The 24,843-nt window shown below is 40.8% G+C and overlaps 1 protein-coding gene across 1 annotated transcript in view; it reads right to left on the minus strand.

Annotated features, from left to right (window-relative positions):
• Positions 1 to 2,586: 2,586 nt before the first annotated feature.
• LOC139469576 (L-xylulose reductase-like) overlaps positions 2,587 to 24,843 on the minus strand; it is an 88,484-nt gene continuing 66,227 nt past the window's right edge. The window contains exons 6-7 of the mRNA XM_071251775.1: positions 17,765 to 17,882; positions 2,587 to 2,945 (exon numbers count right to left, since the gene is read on the minus strand). Of these exons, the coding sequence (XP_071107876.1) occupies positions 2,842 to 2,945; positions 17,765 to 17,882 (222 nt within the window). The 3' untranslated portion in view covers positions 2,587 to 2,841. The remainder of the gene's footprint in view (positions 2,946 to 17,764; positions 17,883 to 24,843) is intronic.

Raw genomic sequence — 24,843 nt, forward strand, 5'->3', positions numbered from 1 at the left:
ATGTATATGTATTGAAAGATGCATCACATAATTTCAGAATAAATTAATATTTATTGAACTTTAGATGAAGCAAATTTACTTTTTTCTGTTTTATACATGTTTAGAAATCATCTAATTTCCCACTTATGGTAACAGGTGATCAGATGGACACAATGGCTGTCTAGTGTGGATGGCAGTGTTTTACTATGTAGCTCACAAGCAGTTTTTACCTGCAGGAAAGACTGCCAAACCAAATGATTAGGAATTCTGGCCGGAGTGGTTGAGGACCTAGACGAGTCCACATGAAAATGTGAAATACATTTATTTTGAACTCTGATGTTGGAACGCATTCTGGTGATCAAGCGAGTGAGTGGATCTTGTTTTGTGCCCCAGGCCTACAACACAGCAGTCTATGGTAAAGTGAGCTTATGTTGTTTTCTGACACAGGTGTCAATATTACAGTGTCATCATATCATACTGTGGCCCCTGTTAAAATAGGTCTTCAGCAACCCATGCTTGCCGTAAGAGGCGACTAGGCTTGCCGTACGAGGCGACTAATGGGATCAGGTTGTCAGACTCGCCGAGTTGGTTGATGCATGTCATCATATCCCAATTGCGTGGATTGATGCTCATGATGGTTTGGTCCAGACTTGATTTTTTAAAGACCGCCATCATAAAGCTGAAATCATGCAGCGTTCAAACAACAAACAAACAAACAAACAAACAAACACATGCTCACAGGTTTCTGCTCTGGCCAAACCTAGCAGCTGTGATGTTGCAAAGATATTGCCAACTACAACATTGTTACACACTGTACTCTTGACAATCACAGAGTGACCTGTGTCCTCCCTGTTTAAGAACCCAGTCAACATGTGTTGCCCATGTCAATGAATTGTCCCTTCAGACATGAAATAAATATGATAAACAGAATCTAAAAATGATCACAGTTTAATTATCTTTTGGAAACATGGTAAAAGGCAGGAGATAAATACATGAAAAGAATGTTCTCTCACTTGGGGCAATCTCATTAAAATCAGAGACGCCTGGGGCGACCATTATCTTGTACAACGAAACCTTGTCCCCAAACCTTGTTAGTCCAGAAACCTTGTTAATCTGGAACCCTTGCCTTCATGGTTACTGTCCAAACATCTGTTCATTATCTAAAGGATAAAACTGTTTTCAGGATTTGTCAATATGGAAATTTGGGAATTTCTCAAAAAGGGAATTCCATTGTAACTTATGATGTCATATGTTACTTGATGGCTTCCAGTCTTTAGGAATCCATTGATGGCTTCCTTTAATCCAGGCAATTCGAAAAGGAACAGGACCTTGAGGATTAACAGGGTTTTGTCGCATACAATACTGATAGAAGGGACTGTAAAATCTCAATAAATGACTCAACAAATCACAGCAGTATAGGCCATGTCTTGTGTATGAATAGATATTAAATATCATTTTGATGATAAAAAGAGGAAACAGACTTTGACTGGAATGCCATATATGTTTAGCTTACCTTGTAATTTTGCTTTGTTTTACCACTAATCAATTGTCAGTCACTGAGAACTCTATACTGAGGTAGGGATACATAGCTACACGACTATTGACATACCGTATAGGTGGCAGCACCTCTAACAAACATGCAAGTACGGTTGTCAGAAATATTTGGTAACAGACAAGGAAATTCATCCACCATGGCAGCCATATTGGAAATGTTTTTTCTGCCACTACTCAACCATTTCTGAAAATATGTATCATGACACAGACACACAGTGTTTGGTACGGATAACGACTAATGGTTCTTTCTTGCATACTTACAGCTATGACCTTTAACCAGTTTGCCCACACGTTTATCAATTTTGTCTACAGAAGACATAATCTAATTTTGTTTTATCACAAGTCAACCATTGCCATATTCATCCCTGTGAAACCTGACGTGCAGGAAGTATTGGGTCTACTCAGTAGCATTTCTGTTGAGGTATGAAACTTGACAAAACATTGGCCTTTTACCCTGTTGTATCACTGAGGCTGTTGGACCCAAGCCTCTTATTCAGACCTGTTATAATACATATACATGTATACTCAGCATCATTATTGAAGGGTATGTAGGCGGTCAAACATGAGTGAGTGTGAGTGAGTTTTGGTTTGACACTGCTTTTAACAGTATTCCAGTTATATCACAGCCTATAATGTGGAAGGAAAGCCCAAAGTGATGCAGGTGTCAGACGTTTCCCACTTTGGTGGAACTCACGGGCACGGGTATGGTGCTGACAAACCTAGAAACATAATCGGGGCAAACCAGGATTTGAATCCACACTCATAGATTTCTGGCATGCCCAAGGGATACATCTCTGCACAGTGAATAGACTCTGCACAAATGGCCTTAGACGACTGGGCCAGACAAACATGAACATATACCAACAAGCCTCAATACATCTGAGTATGTTGACAATGTGATTAACATGTTGTTCATAAGGATGCTTTCATGAAACTGGAAATATGGACAATGACCTTTGAAAACAATGAAAAGTACATGATTGAAGGTGATGGAAAAAGCTACCCAAAACACAGGCCAGAACACAATCAGTGATTTAGCCCGTGCAGTGCTGTGCAATGCATGACAAATAACAGTCAATGTGGGTATAAAATGGTTCATTCAAGAACTGAACTGCTCTCTTGGAAGTTGAAAATGTGATCAATGATGAGGCCAAGTATACAATGTATTAATGCTGCCACCTCAGAACCTAGTTTTTTTCTGAAATCAAAACCATTATTCATTAAATTCTGGATAACATATTCTTGGTTGTCCTTCCCCGCCCGATTCTTCAACCAATGACAGTACACCTAATGTCTCCCTGGTCACTGTCAGTTGGCCAGGATGCCGCCATCGATAGGAAGCAGACTCCCGTTTATCATGGCAGCCTTGTCACTGAGCAGGAACAGCACGGCGTTGACGACATCCTCAATTTCTGCAACAACAAGACCGAGGAACATTGTGACCATTGCTGGAAGAAGGGAAGCAACTGATCGTATAACTATTGTTGAGGCGAAACAAATTGTATGAATATCATGTATTGGGAAAGTAGGCATTTTGCATACAATTTAAAAATCCATTTCCACTGATGCAGAGTGTGTGAACAAACTGGCGGAGAGCCAGAGGAGCGGAGTGCAGATCTCATGAAGTAGATCTCGCACAGTAGATTTCCCTGTGGATTTATTTGTCACACTAAACTGCAGTTGTTTAAATGAGGGTCTGAAGAGTTTAGTCAGGGCCTGCAGATTCTAAACTCTGATGGCACTTTGGCGATAGATTTTATTTCAAACACAGTGTGGTGGTGGAGCAGGGTGCACACGCCTCTAATGGACACCTTACATGTTAATTGCGTATTTGGCCAAGTCACTTTGTAACGTCAGTATAATGTGGACATACACTTTGTCAAATCCGTCTCTGGAATCATCAATGTACAGGTACAAAACCCTCCACCCTGCTTTTGTTGTTGACTGCCCAGTTAATGCAGGTCCACAAGTTCATTTGTCAGGTCGTGACTTTTCTTAACTCTCTTTAGACCCATGAAGATCCGGGGTAGAATAGGTCTTCAGCAACCCATGCTTGCCGTAAAAGGCGACTATGCTTGTCGTAAAAGGCGACTAACGGGATCGGGTGGTCAGGCTCGCTGACTTGGTTTATGCATGTCATCGTATCCCAATTGCGTGGATCGATGCTCATGATGTCAATCACTGGATTGTCTGGTCTAGACTCGATTATTTACAGACCGCCGTCATATAGCTGGAATATTGCTGAGTGCGGCGTTAAACAACAAACAAACAAACAAACAAATTATCTCTTTAGCTGAGAAAACACTAACAGTTCAGGGCCCAGTCATGTATCATGAGTAAGTCTAGGAGAATCAAGGAACGGAACCAAAATACAGACTGAGGGTGAAGGTCGTGTGAAAAGAGCTCACTCAAATCTAGACATTCCCTGGTTAATGTTTGTGTTTCTCTCATGATAACATGAGTAGCATGTTTCTGTAGCACGGGGTAAAGGAATTAATGGGCTGAATGGGTGAGTACACCACACGAACCAAGGTGGAAGGTGTACAAGAAAACTAATCACATACGGAACACATTAAATAAGGAGTTCACAAGCTGCACATTCATTATTTCAGAGAAACTTTTGTGCGTGTGACAATTAGATCTTGTAATTACCATAGTATGGTTACTCCTTCTAAGTGTGATTAGGTGAGGTGAAAAGTGGTGTAATGTTGTGTTCACATTCATTGCACTTCTATATATAGTGTGTGTACGTGTGCATGTGGGTGTGGGTGTGCATGTGGTTGTGAGTGTGGGTGGAGCTGCTTGTACTAGTCCGGACTAAAGCTGGTTTTATAGTGGAAGCCGACGGAGATACCATGTCACAGTTTAACATTGATACCCCACGCAGACACGTATACGGATTCCTAGCTCACCAGTCCTTTCATCCCTTTAATACCCAATGACAGGACAACAAGTACTGTAACGTCTTTTGGCAGGATGTGGCCGGGGATTGAACCACCAACCTTCTGCTCTCCGGGCAGCAACCCTATCCACTCAACCACAGGGGCCGTCCAAAGTATGAACCACCAACCACCAACCTTCTGCTCACCGGGCAGCAACCCTATCCACTCAACCACAGAGGCCGGCCAGAGTATGAACCACCAACCACCAACCTTCTGCTCTCCGGGCAGCAACCCTATCCACTCAACCACAGAGACCGTTCAAAGTATGACCCACCAACCACCAACCTTCTGCTCACCGGGCAGCAACCCTATCCACTCAACCACAGAGATCGTCCAAAGTATGGACCACCAACCACCAACCTTCTGCTCTCCGGGGGGCAACCCTATCCACTCAACCACAGAGGCCGTCCAAAGTATGAACCACCAACCACCAACCTTCTGCTCTCCGGGCAGCAACCCTATCCACTCAACCACAGAGGCGGTCCAAAGTACGAACCACCAACCACCAACCTTCTGCTCTCCGGGGGGCAACCCTATCCACTCAACCACAGAGGCCGTCCAAAGTATGGACCACCAACCACCAACCTTCTGCTGTCCGGGCAGCAACCCTATCCACTCAACCACAGATGCCGTCCAAAGTATGGACAGGGTCAAATGTCATAAGGAAGTCATGTAACATTCAGCACGTTGATGTCATGACTTCACTCCATGTCTGAGAGCTGATTTGATAATACAGGATGGCAACTAGTTTATCACATGATTATCTCAAATATGATGACTCAGGTAAATTCTGCATGAGAAAGAATCAAAATACCTTACAAAAGATCCATAACATGTAAAGATTAAAAAGCCATCCCCATTTTCAATCACATCAGTTTCAAAGAGTCCATGAAAAAGACACATGAAGACACACATCAGTTTGATTTTTGTTTGTGTGTGTGTTGTTTAACACCGTACTCAGCAATATTTCAGCTATATGACGGTGGTCTGTAAATAATCTAGTCTGGACAAGACAATCCAGTGATTGACATAATGAGCATCGATCCATGCAATTGGGATACTATGACACGCATAAACCAAGTCAGCGAGCCTGACCACCCAATCCTATTAGTCGCCTCTTACGGCAAGCATTCAGGTAGTCATCTTTTACAGCAAGCATGGGTTGCTGAAGACCTATTCTAACCCGGATCTTCACAGGTCCACATCACTCTGACCTTGACCATTTCAGATTTAATTCCCAAGATCCAATAGCTGATATCATCAAGATATTTCCCTCACAAGGTTCATAGGAGGACATTTCTACATGGCTTTTCGGTAAAAGAGTAAAATCTGTACCCTTCAAAATCTATACTTCCAAATACTAGGGTTTTACCTTGGCAATGTGGTATGTTTGTACTTACAGCATTACAACCATTGATGACCTAAACAAGGCTTCTACAAACTACAGCACTATAGTGAATAATTCTCATAGTACTAGTAAACTATACATCAAATCATTATATTGTCGTGATCTTTGGATCTCTCCTGTGCTGCCTGACTTAAGGTGGGAATCCATTTGTCTTCTTTCAGCCACACTTTTTTTTACCTTCTTTTCAGAGTTTTTCCAGTAAAATAACTTTTGGTAGGTGAAAAAAAAGAACGCCTCATGTGTCTACCCATCACCTGTGTTTGTTCACTTTGTGACTTGGACGTGAACACTCACCTTTCTCAGACACCTCATGTGTCTACCCATCACCTGTGTTTGTTCACTTTGTGACTTGGATGTGCACACTGACCTTTCTCAGACACCTCATGTGTCTACCCATCACCTGTATTTTCTTCAGCCTATGTGCGTGCTTGCGTGCGTGCGTGCGTGCGTGCGTGCGTGCGTGCATGTTATCCCTGTTCACCCCCCATTATGTTTCTAGGTCTGTCAGCACCATACCCATACTCATGGGTTGCACCAAAGTGAAACGTCTCAGACCTGCATCTCTTCTGGCTTTCCTCCCACATAAAGTTGACACACTGATGTAACATGAGGACTGCTTGTTGTTAAACCCACCTCACTCACTCTACCTATCACATGTTAGTGTTCTCGTTGTTACATGTATATAGTGTGTCTCCTGGCTCCGCCTTCACTCGTTCACATCACAACCATGAGTCCGTGTCAAGCAGCCACTCAAGGAGAAAATGCCATGTTCCACACAACCACTGACAGTGAATCTTATGACACTGAAGATTAGCCTGAGGCGTTCTGTCAGATTACAAAACAGGGACAAGTTTTGCCATGTTGTGGAAGCAAGAGAGGATCACAGCTTGCGGAGGCTAGACGCTGGGAATCAATAGGGAACAACGATGTCACAACACTGATGTCACAAAACCGATGTTCAACACCGATATTAACCCCAAATAAGGAAATGAGGGGCACGCAGATGATCCTGTCTAACAGTGATGGCATGCAAAATTGCTGTCACTACTTTCTATTGATGTTTGTAACTCTTCACGCTCTGCTGCTCTGGGCAATCAGGTCCCAGCGAAACATGCTTATTACAGACAGACTGACTGCTGGACAAGGTGATCACATTACCAGGCTCTAGAGAAGCACTTTCTACTGACTGACGATTTTCATACATTCAGTGTCTTCACATTTCTGTTTTGTGTAAACATAGATCATTTATTAAAAAATCGGATGGAATACATGTATAGGAAAACCCCTGAGGACGAAATAAAATGTATGAAGTAGGTTTGTTTGAATTATGAAACTTGACAATTTACTCAAACAATTTTATTTGTTAATCCCAGTTATGAAATACGATGAAATAGTGTATAACCTAGGGAGGAAATATGACAAGGACAGAACCCATTGTTTTCCTGTTTAGTCAAGCCACCCAAAATAAACCAAAACAGAAATCCTTTTTTGTTTCGTTAAAGCAATTACGTCAATAATTCAAGAGTTTTTTTTGCTCTATATTTCTTATTTTACATGATACCACTTGACATTTTGATCAAGAAAACCCACAAAACAAGAAATTAATTTGACCTTATTCGTAAAAAAATACCTGTCAAAATAAATAAATATATATATATAAACCTGCTACAGCAACCAACAGTTGAATCAGTACTACATGTACATAGTGGGTACAATGTGTGAAGCCCATTTCTGGTGTTCCCTGCGTTAATATTGCAGGAATATTGCTAAAAACAGTGTTACAAACATACTCACTCACTCACTAAAATATGCATTGTACATTCATAACTTCATAAACATATTATGCTGTATGTTCAGAGCAACAGTAAATAACAACAGCATGTACAAAATGTAATTGACAGATATAGAACATAAACATTACACAAAATACACTCTCCCTTTGTTGGAAACAGATTAACAGTACACATTGTAGCCAGTGTTGTTTGTTAAGATTCAGTTTGCAAAAAAATCCCGGAATGCAGATAACAAGCATCCGCAGTCATGAGTCACGAGACCAGACTGTTGTGACGTTGTCAGTGTGGCGCCATCCACTACAGAATACCTATCTGCCATGTTTGTTTGATGCTGTGAACACAGCAGCATACGACAGCGTGACTATTTTTACCATAAGGCGATGAAGCTCAAAATAAGCAGAACAAATGACTCCGCTTCAATTTGTACGATGTAATATTATTAAACCTCAAAATTAAATATCAAAGCGATTCATGAACATGAAAAACTGGACATCAACGTGGAACTATTCCTCGAAAATAGAAGTTCCATAACTGCGTGCGGCAACCTCATCAGTGACATCCTTCAGAGCCACATGTTGTATTTTGTATTACATTTGGAGACAACTAGAAATACTTATGATAGCGTCTGTTTCATGTCGTTGTGTGTGGGGCAAGCCCCTATACCCCTTTTCTTTTACAAGGCAGCTAAAAATGGCGGCAAAACAAAATTAGAAACCGTTACCAAGGAACTCATAGCTAAATAATAAATATATTATACTACTTTATCATACAAATATGATGGAAAATATCCAGTATTGCTGTATTCTAGTTGAAACGTATATGGTTCAAACCAGCTATTCTTTTTCATTTTAAAAATGGAAAACCCATCTTTGTTGAAAAACTGAAACCCCATAACGCTCAAAGACACGGAGATCATTGACGAACATTGGGTGTACATTGTTTGAGACAGCATGATGTTGAAGTCAGTAGTGGCGATGAGGATGCTTCTGGTACAATCAGCTACTACGGTTACTAGTTAGACAGTACAGTCTGACCTTGCTACACATGATGGATCACATTCCTCAAATAGTTAGATGAATTTATTTCTGACTTAAAAATCACCAAGTTACATAGTGCGAAGTTAAGTGTCTGTAAACAGCTTTCCAGGATGTGAGGTCAGGGCATGGAGCTCTGGACTGAAAGGGCCCCGCAATATTTACAACAAGATCAAACTACTTTATCTGTGAGTGGGTGGATGTACTGTCAACACATGAAAACAGTTTTGTACCATGATATGCATGAAACTCCACACAGACCAACTGGGACTAATGACTTGGGGGATCACTGGCTTAATGCGATAAGGAAATGGTGCTGAATTACTCCCAAGTTAGCTATAGACAAGCACAAATATTTCCGAAAGTGTTCATCAGTCGCTTACACCAGTAAAGACTTTAGAACCATTCCCATACAGGACAGACATGTGAAAGACGACGTGTTTGTTACGATGGTAAATGTTCTCTAGGCATGAAGGTGACCCAGTGAAATTACTGGCGTGTTGTGATTCCTAGGAGGGAGAGGAATGCAGTGTTAGGTATACAGTAACAATCAAGTAGCCCCTATTGGCAGATGACAAGAGCTGATGTGGAATCTGGGTACAGAGACACCAGTAGATGGCAAGAGCAGATGTGTATCATGGTAGACACATCAGTAGACAGAAAGGGGAATCTTGGACCAAAGACACCATCAAACAGAAAAAACAGACATGAAAGCTGGGTAAAGAGACACCAGCAGATGGAACAGAGACACCAGCAGATAGAAGAGACACCAGCAGATAGAAGAGACACCAGCAGATGTCACAGAGACTCCAGCAGATGGAACAGAGACACCAGCAGGTGGAAAGAATAGATGTAGACACCAGCAGATGGAAAGAGCAGACATAGACACCAGCAGATGAAAGAGCAGACATAGACACCAGCAGATGGAAAGAATAGATGTAGACACCAGCAGATGGAAAGAATAGATGTAGACACCAGCAGATGAAAGAGCAGACATAGACACCAGCAGATGGAAAGAGCAGACATAGACACCAGCAGATGGAAAGAGCAGACATAGACACCAGCAGATGGAAAGAATAGATGTAGACACCAGCAGATGGAACAGAGACACCAGCAGGTGGAAAGAATAGATGTAGACACCAGCAGATGGAAAGAGCAGACATAGACACCAGCAGATGAAAGAGCAGACATAGACACCAGCAGATGGAAAGAATAGATGTAGACACCAGCAGATGGAAAGAATAGATGTAGACACCAGCAGATGAAAGAGCAGACAGAGACACCAGCAGATGGAAAGAGCAGACATAGACACCAGCAGATGGAAAGAGCAGACATAGACACCAGCAGATGGAAAGAATAGATGTAGACACCAGCAGATGGAACAGAGACACCAGCAGATGGAAAGAATAGATGTAGACACCAGCAGATGAAAGAGCAGACATAGACACCAGCAGATGGAAAGAGCAGACATAGACACCAGCAGATGGAAAGAGCAGACATAGACACCAGCAGATGGAAAGAATAGATGTAGACACCAGCAGATGGAAAGAATAGATGTAGACACCAGCAGATGAAAGAGCAGACATAGACACCAGCAGATGGAAAGAATAGATGTAGACACCAGCAGATGGAAAGAATAGATGTAGACACCAGCAGATGGAAAGAATAGATGTAGACACCAGCAGATGGAAAGAATAGATGTAGACACCAGCAGATGAAAAAGCAGACATAGACACCAGCAGATGGAAAGAATAGACATAGACACCAGCAGATGGAAAGAATAGATGTAGACACCAGCAGATGAAAAGAGCAGACAGAGACACCAGCAGATGAAAGAGCAGACATAGACACCAGCAGATGAAAAGAGCAGACATAGACACCACCAGATGGAAAGAATAGATGTAGACACCAGCAGATGGAAAGAATAGATGTAGACACCAGCAGATGGAAAGAATAGATGTAGACACCAGCAGATGGAAAGAGCAGACATAGACACCAGCAGATGAAAGAGCAGACAGAGACACCAGCAGATGAAAGAGCAGACAGAGACACCAGCAGATGGAAAGAATAGATGTAGACACCAGCAGATGGAAAGAATAGATGTAGACACCAGCAGATGAAAGAGCAGACATAGACACCAGCAGATGGAAAGATTAGATGTAGACACCAGCAGATGAAAAGAATAGATGTAGACACCAGCAGATGAAAGAGCAGACATAGACACCAGCAGATGGAAAGAATAGATATAGACACCAGCAGATGAAAGAGCAGACATAGACACCAGCAGATGGAAAGAATAGATGTAGACACCAGCAGATGGAAAGAATAGATGTAGACACCAGCAGATGAAAGAGCAGACATAGACACCAGCAGATGGAAAGAATAGATGTAGACACCAGCAGATGGAAAGAATAGATGTAGACACCAGCAGATGAAAGAGCAGACAGAGACACCAGCAGATGGAAAGAGCAGACATAGACACCAGCAGATGGAAAGAATAGATGTAACACCAGCAGATGGAAAGAATAGATGTAGACACCAGCAGATGAAAGAACAGACAGAGACACCAGCAGATGGTACAGAGACACCAGCAGATGGTACAGAGATACCAGCAGATGGTACAGAGACACCAGCAGATGGTACAGAGACACCAGCAGATGTCACAGAGACACCAGCAGCTGGTACAGAGACACCAGCAGATGGTACAGAGACACCAGCAGATGGTACAGAGACACCAGCAGATGGTACAGAGACACCAGCAGATGGAAAGAGCAGACAGAGACACCAGCAGCTGGTACAGAGACACCAGCAGATGGTACAGAGACAGTATTTTGTTAACTTACTCTTTTACTTTTCTTTACAGAACAGCCCTCAATGTAAGTTCTGTTTATCTGTACTGACAGAACATTATGTTATCCATAACAAGGCTACATCTCTTCTTTCAGAGAATGTTTCTCGTTATCTTAGGTTTGACATAATCTACTGTGAAAGGCTGTTTTTTCTCTAAAGTGTTGCAGCTAAATGCAGCAATATTGCATGTATGGCACATCTGGAAAGTGCCATGTGTCCCAGGGGCCTGTTCCACAAAATGCTTTCAGCGCTGTCATAACGTCCATTAGAAAACGTACAACTCTGCTTTATTGCATATAGCGATGTTTTGATGTAGATTCTTCCACCGTTATCAAGCTGGAGTGACAACAACCAAGTGAACGTCCTTACTTCAACACAGACTTATGACACTTCTAGCACTTGTGAAACATGGCCCTGGTCTAACATGCACCACTGCAACAGTTGGACAAAAATAGATTTGCCCTAGTCATATTTCCACATTAAACTGACGGAATGTGACGGAAAGCCACCAGAGCCTGACTCTCCCAATCATTTGTTCTTCATTGTTTGATGGATAATAACTTCTTTATTGTTTGGAACAACCCTTCAGGGCCCACTTGCACAAATCGATCTTAGCGCTAAGACTATTGTAAGCCTATGTTAAAGTATGGGAGTTACGATCATCTTAGCGCTAAGATCGCTTTGTGCAAGTGGGCCCAGGGCTATTTCTAGTCCCTTCATATCAAACAAAAAAGAAGTTGTTGTCCATAGAATTGTCTTGTCTTAATGATCTTCCAACTTCTAATTGCCTATATAAGATATCAATGTGATAAATCGCAAAGAGCAATGAAGCATGGTTTATTTCACAATAAAACGTTGTTCTATCATGACATCATTTCTGGAGAATAAAATATATGCTCAAAACTTGATGACATCGTATATTTTACGGCATTATTTTAGTGAGGGAAGTGTCTAGTGAGTTGCTCCCCATGGATGCAGCTGGACAGCATGGTATTGGGAGAAAAGGTACAGATAATCAACTTGAGGATTGTGAGAATATGTGGGAAATACCAAGCTTAAACCACCTGTGGACTTGTCCGACATTGCTGAGAATTCTATTCAGGGAGTCATCATTATTTAAATTAAGGTAACTATTTTTAAAGCTTGCTCATTTTACTAACAACCTTAAAGAGGCTTATCATAATGTTGATCTCTCATATAAGAAATAAACAACTTGTGGTCATTGTTTATCGCACAATAAATCACTACAGGGAGAATAAATACAAGGGGCAGTATATTCTCCCTGCAGTGTTTTATAGTACGATAAACAAAATCCATAAGTCGTTTATTTCTTAAATTAAAGACTATTCATTGTAATTGTCTCTGTGTTCAGCCATAGCTAAAAATTACTGAATATGTAAACGCTGAAAGATAATTATTTGCCATTTGAAGTCATTATCATGTCAGCACTATAGTTTTTACTGTTACATACACATGTAAAATTGTTCGAAAAATATTCTAATCCTGATAAACAAACTGCATCAAAACTGCATCACACTTGTTTGCTCCTTCACAACAAATCATAACTTTGCATCAATCTCACATAAATCTAATCAATGTAGATTTCTTAAAAGTAAAAAAATACTTGTTTTTTATTCTCAATGTGTTAAATCTACTTTCAGGGCATCTACAACCCCAGTTTTATCAGATGTCATAAGATGTTTGTTTGTTTGTTGTTTAATGCCACACTCAGCAATATTCCAGCTATATGAAAGCAGTCTGTAAATAATCAAGTCTGGACCAGACAATGCAGTGATTGACATCATAAGCATCGATCTACAGGTTTTCGGATACAATGACATGCATCAACCAAGTGAGCGAGCCTGACCACCCGATCCCGTTAGTCAGCTCTTACGAGCATAGTTGCCTGTTATGGCAAGCTGAAGACCTATTCTATGCCGGATCTTCACGGGTGTCCCATAATGCATCCTTTAGGCACACAAATCGTGAAAGGACACAAATAATTTAAACTGTGAGACACAAGAAAGTATGACTATTTGAATCATTAAACTTATCAAAGTTGTATGTCACATATAACTGACATTTGTTTTTTCTGGTAAAAAATATACTCTGACTTACTTCAAGTTAATATTAGAATCCCCATCTATAACAGGCTTAAGGTTCCCTGAGCATGAGCAATGACACCACACAAACAGACCCTTGGAAATTAGGGGTCACGTCAGAACGACCTTTCATCCGACCAATCAGTACGTCGCTTACCAGATTATGAAAGTGACAGTCGGAATGTGATTTCTAGTCATGCAATCTCGAAAACTTTAACATGGTGAATTCCGAACGATAGTTACGGGTTTAAAGAGTGAATCCTTATAATCTAGACCATCTATTGGCCATTCCAGAATGTTTTTTTGTTCAGGTTTCAAATTTGTAATCGAGAATTTGTCAAAATATGTTTCGAAGCGTAGTTACCAATTTGAAATTTATGCCGTAAAGCACGAGAAAGCTGCCTTCTGATTGGTCATTCCATTGGTCGGTCAAAGTTTGCGCATGGTCGGCCTGACATGACCCGTAATGGGATGTCCTCAGATCTTTGTTTAGCGGAAGCGAGAACAAAGACCTGATTTTAATGAGATTGGGAAATTAAGGGAAGAACTATCAGTGCCGCACATCGCAGCCTTGGACCCTCATATTCAGGCCTGGCACCCCCAAATATATTTTTGAATGTCCTTTACACTTGAAACTAGACAGACCCAGGTTAACCCCTGGGGTTCATTATATCTGGTGTAGTACACGGTTACACAGACAAGGGCAGGTAACTCTGAAATGCACAGAATTACGTCTTTAAAGATAATCTAAATGACTGCTGGTATAAAGCAGTAAAAGAAATGGGCTGAACACACACCTATACAAGACACGTCAAGCTCATTAAAGACACTGACTTCCAGTTTCCTGTACTCTGTTTACCTTAATTAACAAGTTGAGGGGTGCGCCAGCTCCACTCCTTCGTCTTACCTGCCCATCCGGTTACCAACCCAACTTGGCATGTTCTCAGTGTTATTTTGAGAGCTTTAATATCTGCTTCTAGCATCAATTCAACATGAATAAAGCATTAGAAGGACAGGATTAATTTTCCCATTTTCTGATTAAAGGTATGAACTTCATGGCAGTAGTGCCAAAGACAGAGCTAATCTTTAGATGTGGATAAAATGTTAATTGCATGTGTGTCAGCCATTGGAGATTGTGTTTTGGGTTGTATATGTTTGTGAAGGAAATGGGTTTAAGAGGGATGGGGTTTTAATGGGGTTGGGTGAGAGGGGTTGTAGAGGACATGGAATACAGGAGAATGTCAGAGCTATAGATAAGCTTTTGGTTATTTGGGTATTTTACCCTGGGGTTTAATTTTGATTGGGTATCCACAAGTTTAAGAGGGTATTCAGATTGTATTTACACACATGTTACTTTACACCTGTTTCGTTTCGTAACAATCTGTGTACATTATTTAAAACTATGTGCATAGTAGTATACCCGTCTGTGTCTGCATGCGTCTCCCTCTCTGGGAAGCCATTTTTGTTTACCAAACCTAGCATTGTAAGAAAGACCCTATTGTTTTAATTACCAATCAGCGACTAATTAAGATACAACACGTACATTGACTCGGCACAACGTGTTTTTCAGTTGGCATCTATCAGTATGTTTGTTGCAGAAGCTTTTCCGAATGTAACTGTGGGTAAGTGAATTTGGCGATCAGCTGATACACAATCATTTTATCTAATAGTTTTCATATACTCATTAATTTTATTTCAATAATGTATTTATAGTTTTTTGTTGCGTGATTGATACACTAGGATTTGACTTGTCTGCACATTTCAGTTTATTTAATGCATATATTACACAAATACGCAGCTTATCTCGAGCTCTGGAATGTTAAACAGTACTGAAGGCATTTCCCCTCTCTTAAGGTTCGTCTTTGATTTAAAGCTGTCATTTTCACCAGGAAATGAAAGTATTACCTTTGTTCCAGCTGAAATATAATTCCTATGATCCATTTAATAATTAGTTTGGGGGGGGGGGGGGGGGAGGTAGGGTGTGTGTGTGTTTTTTATAGGGACAAATGATTTGTTTAGTCAGGCCCTCAGGACATTATGTATATTTCTGAAAGGAAGAGGAAAATAAGTTTTTTTAACTACAATACATTTTCTCAGGACATTTAGGGAACAAATTATTTGATTTCCTAAAAAACTGAGACCATTATTTTATGGAACAAATTATTTTTTGGAAACATTAAGGATGAAGAGGTTCACAACCAATAATAAAGTGTTGGTTGGCTTACATAAGACCTGAGGTGGGAGGGGGGGATAGGTGAAAAAGTACGACGGAGGACTGATAGGCCTGAGAAGTTACTTTTCTACCTATCCCCGAAGGATTTACTGCTTTCACAAGAACTCCTTCCAGGTTGTAAACCGACTAATAAACTGACATCTTCTTACACTGATGCTTACACTGAGGCTCACATTGAAGCACTTGTACTTGATACCTATACCCTTGTTGAAAATGGGATCATCGAACACTTATCAATACACCAGCACTTGCAGCAGAGGCACTGCACATGTACCAAATGGTGGGCATCACCCGCTGTCAGGAACCATGTGCTCAGCAACTGCAACCTCATCACCTGCCCCGCTGGCTCAGTTGGAAAACACTGGTTGCAGGTTTGATTTACAACATGGAATGTCTATGTGAAAAAATCGTGACTATTAACAAGTCCAAAATTAATTCACAAAGCACTGGTCTTATTCATGATTCAAGGTATAACCATAGGTCCTCCTTGAAAGAAGTAAAACTGCAGGGGTAGTCACTGTAGCTATTTTGTAGCTATATCACTGCAGGGGTTGTCACTGTAGCTACACTGTAGCTATATCACTGCGGGGATTGTCACTGTAGCTACACTGTAGCTATATCACTGCAGGGGTTGTCACTGTAGCTACATTGTAGCTATATCATTGCAAGGGTTGTCACTGTAGCTACATTGTAGCTATAGCATTGCAGGGATTGTCAATGTTGCGACATTGTAGCTATATCACAGCAGGAGTTGTCACTGTAGCTACACCTTAGCTATATCACTGCAGGGATTGTCACTGTAGCTACATTGTAGATATATCACTGCAGGGGTTGTCACTGTAGCTACATTGTAGCTATATCACTGCAGGGATTGTTACTGTAGCTACACTGTAGCTATATCACTGCAGGGATTGTCACTGTAGCTACACTGTAACTATATCACTGCAGGGATTGTTACTGTAGCTACATTGTAGCTATATCACTGCAGGGATTGTTACTGTAGCTACACTGTAGCTATAGCACTGCAGGGCTTGTCACTGTAGCTACACTGTAGCTATATCACTGCAGGGATTGTTACTGTAGCTACATTGTAGCTATATCACTGCAGGGATTGTCACTGTAGCTACATTGTAGCTATATCACTGCAGGGGTTGTTACTGTAGCTACACCTTAGCTATATCACTGCAGGGATTGTCACTGTAGCTACATTGTAGATATATCACTGCAGGGGTTGTCACTGTTGCTACATTGTAGCTATATCACTGCAGGGATTGTTACTGTAGCTACACTGTAGCTATATGACTGCAGGGATTGTCACTGTAGCTACACTGTAGCTATATGACTGCAGGGATTGTTACTGTAGCTACATTGTAGCTATATCACTGCAGTGATTGTTACTGTAGCTACACTGTAGCTATATCACTGCAGGGGTTGTCACTGTAGCTACATTGTAGCTATATCACTGCAGGGATTGTTACTGTAGCTACACTGTAGCTATATCACTGCAGGGGTTGTAACTGTAGCTACACTGTAGCTATATCACTGCAGGGATTGTTACTGTAGCTACATTGTAGCTATATCACTGCAGGGATTGTTACTGTAGCTACACTGTAGCTATATCACTGCAGGGATTGTTACTGTAGCTACATTGTAGCTATAGCATTGCAGGGGTTGTCATTGTAGCTAATTGTAGCTATAGCATTGCAGGGTTGTCACTGTAGCTTCACTGTAGCTATATCACTGCAGGGATTGTAACTGTTACTACCGCCTTGCTGGCATGACTGTTGTTAAATTGACTCACTGAACAGGTACTGAACATGTGCTAGCATGGATAGTGTTTTTGAATTCTGAAAAATGACCGTTTCTTACCTACGAATTTGCCAAGTGGTATCCTTGCCAACATAGGCCCAGACTTTTTTGGGTCACTCCAGGCATACTTGCCCATGTCTGTCATGACGACAGTTGGGTTCACTGCGTTCACACGGACCTGAAATATCAGGAGAAGAAGAAAAGATTTCATGAACAATTCAGCAATTATTTTCTTTCACTAATTCCAGATCAGACTTGTGCTCAAAACTTTACAGCTGAAATTCATAATGCCATAGCGAAGGATTAAGCTTCCATTCTATGGCAGTTCACAGACTAATACCTTCAGTGCAGCAGGTTTTTCACTTTCATATAATATGACAGAAACTCAATACGTTGATGCTCAAAACATGTGAAGGTGTAATTAAAAAACATGAGTATTTTCTTTCCCCAACCATGTAATTTGTGTCTTGGTGCTGTGACATCATGTTTCATGGTGTCTATCGGCTGAGAGGACAAAATCAATATAAAATTTCCCTGTAACCTCTGTCATCCCATTTTCCATAGAGATTGCGTTTAAAAAAGATAGCTGTGGTTTTAGCTTCATAAATATTCTTGCGTATTAAATTACTTCAACGCAGAATTTTGTGTGACTATTTCTTCACTACAAGATTAATATCACGTTGATTCAGTGCATGGATACACACAATGCTAAGGATAAAACACGACTCCAAGGTTTTTCTTAAACATGTAAAATGGCATTGATCGGAAAACCCCAAGGGATGTAGGCCTGAGCACTTTTCCCGAGCCCAAGGTTTTACATTTTCAACCCTAAGTGTGCAAGAGAAAAGACCATGTGCAGCACACACACAACTGAAGTCACTATGTGAGGTTGCAGGTTTGATTCACGTCATCGAATTTCCACGTAAAAAAATAATTGCGACTCTTAACCAATCAAAATTCAACATTATATTTCTATCAAAAGTCCAGTTTATAAAACTTCCATTGTAAAATCGAATCAAATGTAAAATGTAAAACCTCTTGAAAGTGGTACCTCTCACAAGGTTACAATGAGCTACAAGAGGCAATAGTGGCAGTAGGTTTATAACAACACACCTCAGTGAGTGGCTACACACATATTGGTGGCTCATGGTTAAATACATACTTTTACACATAATGCCTGATCACTTTCAGTCCTAATTTATGAAATTCCTAGGGCATCGGGCCCAGATTTATGGCAAATGTCAGTTACTAACCCCAAATTGGAGGATGAATTTCATAATTCATGGCCATGTTTTAGTTTTCTAAATGTGACATAATACTTAGTGTTTCACTTATTGCACTGAATGCAATGCTAAAATACCTATGAAATTTAGAACAAAGTTTAAAACAAATATTTTATCCTGGATGTGCCTGCCATGGGAACTTAACTGAAAATACTAGACACATCGTGGCATTCTGTCTGGCCATATGCCACAATGCTTGAGCCCCGAATACAGTCATTAGAATTGTCTCCTGTGACAAGGCAAAGTAACCTACGATTACATGATTGTGACTTTTTTGTTAATCACATGGCTACTTGTTTCATCTTCCTAGAGCCATCTCCCGGACATGATGTTAAAACAAACGGCTAACGTTTAGGAATTTGAAATAAGCACACATTTAGTCGAACACAGTATTTATTCTTTCTGTTATGACATTAAGTGACCCCTAATATGTGCATCTCTCTGAAATAAATTTCATACAATTTCCGAATTATCAATCATCTCTGTGATGGACTCAACTGCTAATTCAATTCAATTTGGAAGACTTCTTGGACCGACTTATTGGTCCTACCAGATCCATACCTAAACTCACATCTTCACGACCAAACAACAAAGATCACAGCAAACGTAAAAATCCTTTATCAAATTTATCTAATTACTAATATTGTAACATCCCACTAAAAGTTTCTCTTATGTTGACCCGGTTCTCTGCTAACCATCAATACAGCCGCGATCTATGATTGAAAATATCATCCAAACCTACTTCCATGTACTGCAGCCTAACAAAACATGGCTGCGACGCTCGCGATAGCACGCAACCACGAGCTTCCACTCTCAAAGATAATAGCCATAATCACAAGTTCTTACACACAGACTTTGTCTACATCACAGAGTTGCCTCCAACACATACCCAGGCCTGTCTGTAGATGGGTTTCAAATATTACCAGGGTTTTTTAATATATCTTGCAATGTTATGTGGACTGTTCTTCATAAGTCTCATTTAGTGAGCTTGATCTTTTATGGTGAAATGTGATGAAATATTGACCACTGGCTTGTTCATAGACGATGACTAGGAAGAAGAAAAAATACACCCAATTAATCAACTCCAGAATTGGAATCAATATATGTTCCACTCAAACAATTCGCAGAGATAACATCAAAGTTTTCATTTGTTAGCGAATCACTTCGTTTGCTCTTGTCTAATGCAAGAAATTAATAAAAATGTTACATCTTAGCTTACTTTTTTGGTATGCTCTTCAACTTTCATTAACTATCTCTATAATTTCATAAATGCGTTGAAGCAAACAAATATATTTATTGAGTTGTAAATCCAACCGAAACAGTAATATTGACTGCCAAAATCATTTACAACACAGCAAGACTGACAGCCACAATCATTTCCAACACATCAAGATTGACAGCCACAATCAAGTCCAAAACAGCAAGACTGACAGCCACAATCATTTCCAACACAGCAAGATTGACAGCCACAATCATTTTCAACACATCAAGATTGACAGCCACAATCAAGTCCAAAACAGCAAGACTGACAGCCACAATCATTTCCAACACAGCAAGATTGACAGCCACGATCATTTACAACAGAGCAAGATTGACAGCCACAATCATTTCCAACACAGCAAGATTGACAGGCACAATCATTTCCAAAACAGCAAGATTGACAGGCACAATCATTTTGAAAACAGCATGATTGACAGCCACAATCATTTTGAAAAAAGCAAGATTGACGACCACAATCATTTCGAAAAAGGGAGATTGATGACCACAATCATTTCGAAAACAGCAAGATTGACAACGACAATCATTTCGAAAACAGCAAGATTGACAACCACAATCAAGTCCAGCACAGCAAGATTGACAGCCTCACAAAATTAAACACAATGATGAAGTCCAGTTAGCTTGCAATACGTCCAAACAGCAATGATCAAAATAAAAGTGAAGAATGAGTCATAACAGCCAGATGGAGAACAGTAAATATATTTCTAGCAGCAACAGAAAACAGCAATACTCAAGTTATGTTGGCAGTAAGATCAAAGTTCCAGTTTGACAGTGACCAATCCGAATGAACAAAGAAGCTTTGAATGAGTGATACAAACAAGAAGATTGAGAGCATCATCCAGTCTAAACAATGAGTGAGTGGGTTCTGTTAATGTCAGTCACACCATGCCATGTCAAATTACAGTGGGAGAAGGCTAATGAAGCATGACATCAAGATGTCCATACTCACAAGTCACCATACTTGTGTGGGTTTTTAGTAACTTTTTACAAGACTGTAACTGGTCAGCAACAATGCTAGAACAACAACAACAATGGGTTTGACTAGGCAGCGCTTCCTGGGAGAAGTCCCATTCGCTGTCTGGGCTGCGTGTAGAGGGGGCAAAAGGCCCTGAGGTGATGATGAGCCTAAGCAGCCTGACTGCGACAGGATCACAATAAAACCTCTTCGCTGCATTTTTTACATTAATCTAAATAATAATAATAATAATAATAATAATAATATGATAATAATAATAATAATTAAAGCTGCAAGCAGCAATGGCGGGCTCCAAGTAACACTGTGCCCAAACGTCCATGTTCGAATCCTCAAAGGGTTTCCTTGAACCAACTCCGTCAAATGTAGGCACCACTTGCAGGGTATTGTCGCAAGGAAATTGGTGTGTGCCAGAGCGTCCAGGTCTGTTCTAAAACCATTCCCGATCTCGAACATGTTCGAATCCATAAAGGGTTTGCATGTACCAACTCTGTCAAAAGATGTCACCGGAAATCGCCGCTACGAAATTGCCGTGTTCCAGGGGTGTCCAAAGTATTGATCAAATATTACCACCAAGCGGTGTTACTTTTAGCATACAACCAATAACAATAAATGAGATGCATATGGCACACTAACTTCATGTAAACTTGCAATAGTTTCTGTGGAGAACCTTACAAGATATGATCTTCAAAGCAAAATTTCGTTGAAAAATATGATCAAAATCAAAATTCGATACGACCGTAACTAAAAAAGATATCCAAAATCGGCTATTAAAATTTGATGCGTTATGTATGGAGACAATTATCAGAAAGTTTGAAAGCATTTCATGCAGTGGACTCAAAGTTGTTTGCATTTGAAGACAGGTACCCTAAAAACTCTGTAAAAACCTTGAATCCAATATGGCTGCCAAACCATGTGACCAATGACCAAAGTCAAAGAACAAAAAATGTCAAGCAGCTTAAGCAGCAGATACATGCTAGGTTTCAACGTAATCGGATAAGCGGTTGTGGAGCAATAGGGCGAAATACATCTTCAAAATATTCTCTTCTTTTAGTTATCTGCCCTTGGCCTTTGGGCCTACGGCCTTGGGATTTGGGCGGGCACCAGTACCCACCGGTCCACATACACACACAAAATGTGAACATAATCGAGCCAGTGGTTATTTTTGTAGCTCTGGTACAAAAATCGGCGGAATAATAATAATATTAAATCAAACGCTAACACTGGGACTCTTCAGCCTTTCGGCTTGGTGACTCTTTAACAGGCCGTAACTTCTTTGTCAGTTGGGCTCAAGTCAAATGGATTATCGTTCTGCGTTCCTCCGGGCCCCGGGTTCCTGTCGCATTGTTGAGATAAAGTGCTAAAACCTGTTTCCCACCTCGTTCATATATTCGAATCCTCAAAGGGTTTACCTGTACCAGCGCCGTCAAATGTAAAGAACCTCTTGTGAGACATCACCACTACTACATTGACCTGGGTGTCCCAGGATGTTTAAACCAATTTCCAACTTCGACCATGTTCGAATCCTCAAATGGTTTGGTTGTACCAATGCCATCAAATGTAATGAACCACTTGCATGACATCCACATGTGTCCCAGTGTGTTCTTAACCCATGTTTGACTTCGACCATGTTCGAATCCCAAAATGGTTTGGTTGTACCAACGCCATCAAATGTAATAAACCGCTTGTGAGACATCACCATACGTGTCCCAGTGTGTTCTTAACCCATGTTTGACTTCGACCATGTTCGAATCCGCATATGGTTTGGTTGTACCAATGCCATCAAATGTAATGAACCGCTTGTGAGACATCACCACACGAGTCCTAGTGTGTTCTTAACCCATGTTTGACCTCGACCATGTTCGAATCCCCAAATGGTTTGGTTGTACCAACGCCATCAAATGTAATGAACCGCTTGTGAGACATCACCACATGTGTCCCAGTGTGTTCTTAACCCATGTTTGACTTCGACCATGTTCGAATCCGCATATAGTTTGCTTGTACCAACTCCGTCAAAAGATAGTCACGGTTTGCAGGACATTGCCGCTACCAAATTTACGAGTGCCACAGTTTCCCAGAGTGCACTAAACCAATTTCCGACCTCGACCATATCCTAATCCGCAAATGGTTTGCTTTAAACAACGCTGTCAAAAATAAGGTACCGTAGCAATTGGCAATTGAGAAATGAAGAATCAAGTCTGAAGCGAGTCGGACCACCCGATTCGATTAGTCGCCTCCTGTGACAAGCATAGTTGCCTCTTGAGACAAGCATAGGTTGAAAAAGGCCAATTCTAACTCTGGTCGTCAAGGGTAGTACACATAATATTGAACAAGGCTGTGGAGAACGCGAGGGTATCTGCAAAGCCAGTGAATGGGGGTTTATAGTAGATTTATGAGGCGCTTCCTTCAGTATTTGTACTCAAGTCTGATTTTTTTACTTAAATCGAATAATACCACACCAAGCAGTGGTGCTTTCAGTATGCAACCCAGGACCAAATGAGCTGCATATAGTCTCAAAGTTTCATGCAAACTTTCAATAGTTTCTGTCAAGAACCTTACAAGCTATGATCTTAAAAGTAAAATTTCGGTGAAAAAAATGATCAAAATCAAAATCAAATATGGCCGCAACTACAAAAGATATCGAAAAATGGCTATGCTAATTTGTTGTGTTCTGTATGGAGACAATTCTCAGAAAGTTTGAAATCATTTCATGCAGTGGATTCAGAGGAGATAGTATTTGAAGACAGGTGCCCAAAAAACCCTGGCAAAACCTTGAATCCAATATGGCTGCCAAACCACGTGATCAATGACCAAAGTCAAAGAACAAAAATTATCAAGCAACTGAAGCAGTAGATACATGCAAGGTTTGAAAGTAAACGGACAAACGGTTGTGGAGCAACAGGGCAAAATATATCGTCAAAAAATACTTGTTTTTCAGTTATCTGCCCTTGGCCTTTGGGCCTACGGCCTTGGCTTTCTGGCGGGCACTAGTACCCAATGGTCTACAAACACACACAAAATTTGAACAAAATCGAGCTAGTGGTTATTTTGCTAGGGCAGGTACAAAAATCGGCGGAATAATAAATAATAATAATAATAAATAATAATAATAATAATAATAATAATAATAATAAATCGAACGATTACAATAGGGCTCTACAGCCTTTCGGCTTGGAGCCCTAATAATAATCCAGGTAAGCTTCAGGTGAGGTCCAGGTAAGCTACAGGTATGGTCCAGGTAAGCTACAGGTGTGGTCCAGGTAAGCTGCTGGTGAGGTATAGGTAAGCTACAGGCGTCGTCCCAGTGGGCTACAGGTGAGGTATGTGTAAGCTACAGGTGTGGTCCAGGTAAGCTGCAGGTGTGCTACAGGTAAGCTACAGGTGTCGTCCCAGTAAGCTACAGGTGAGGTATGTGTAAGCTACAGGTGTGGTCTATGTAAGCTACAGTAGTGGTACAGGTAAGCTACAGATGTGGTACAGGTAAGCTACAGATGAGGTACAGGTAAGCTACAGGTGTGGTCCATGTAAGCTACATGTGTGGTCCAGGTGTGGTACAGGTAAGCTACAGGTGTGGTCCTGCCAGGTAAGCTACAGGAATGGTAAGG

Source organism: Haliotis cracherodii, unplaced genomic scaffold (assembly GCF_022045235.1).
Source record: "Haliotis cracherodii isolate W230 unplaced genomic scaffold, xgHalCrac1.p SCAF_2, whole genome shotgun sequence".
Classification (NCBI taxonomy): domain Eukaryota; kingdom Metazoa; phylum Mollusca; class Gastropoda; order Lepetellida; family Haliotidae; genus Haliotis; species Haliotis cracherodii.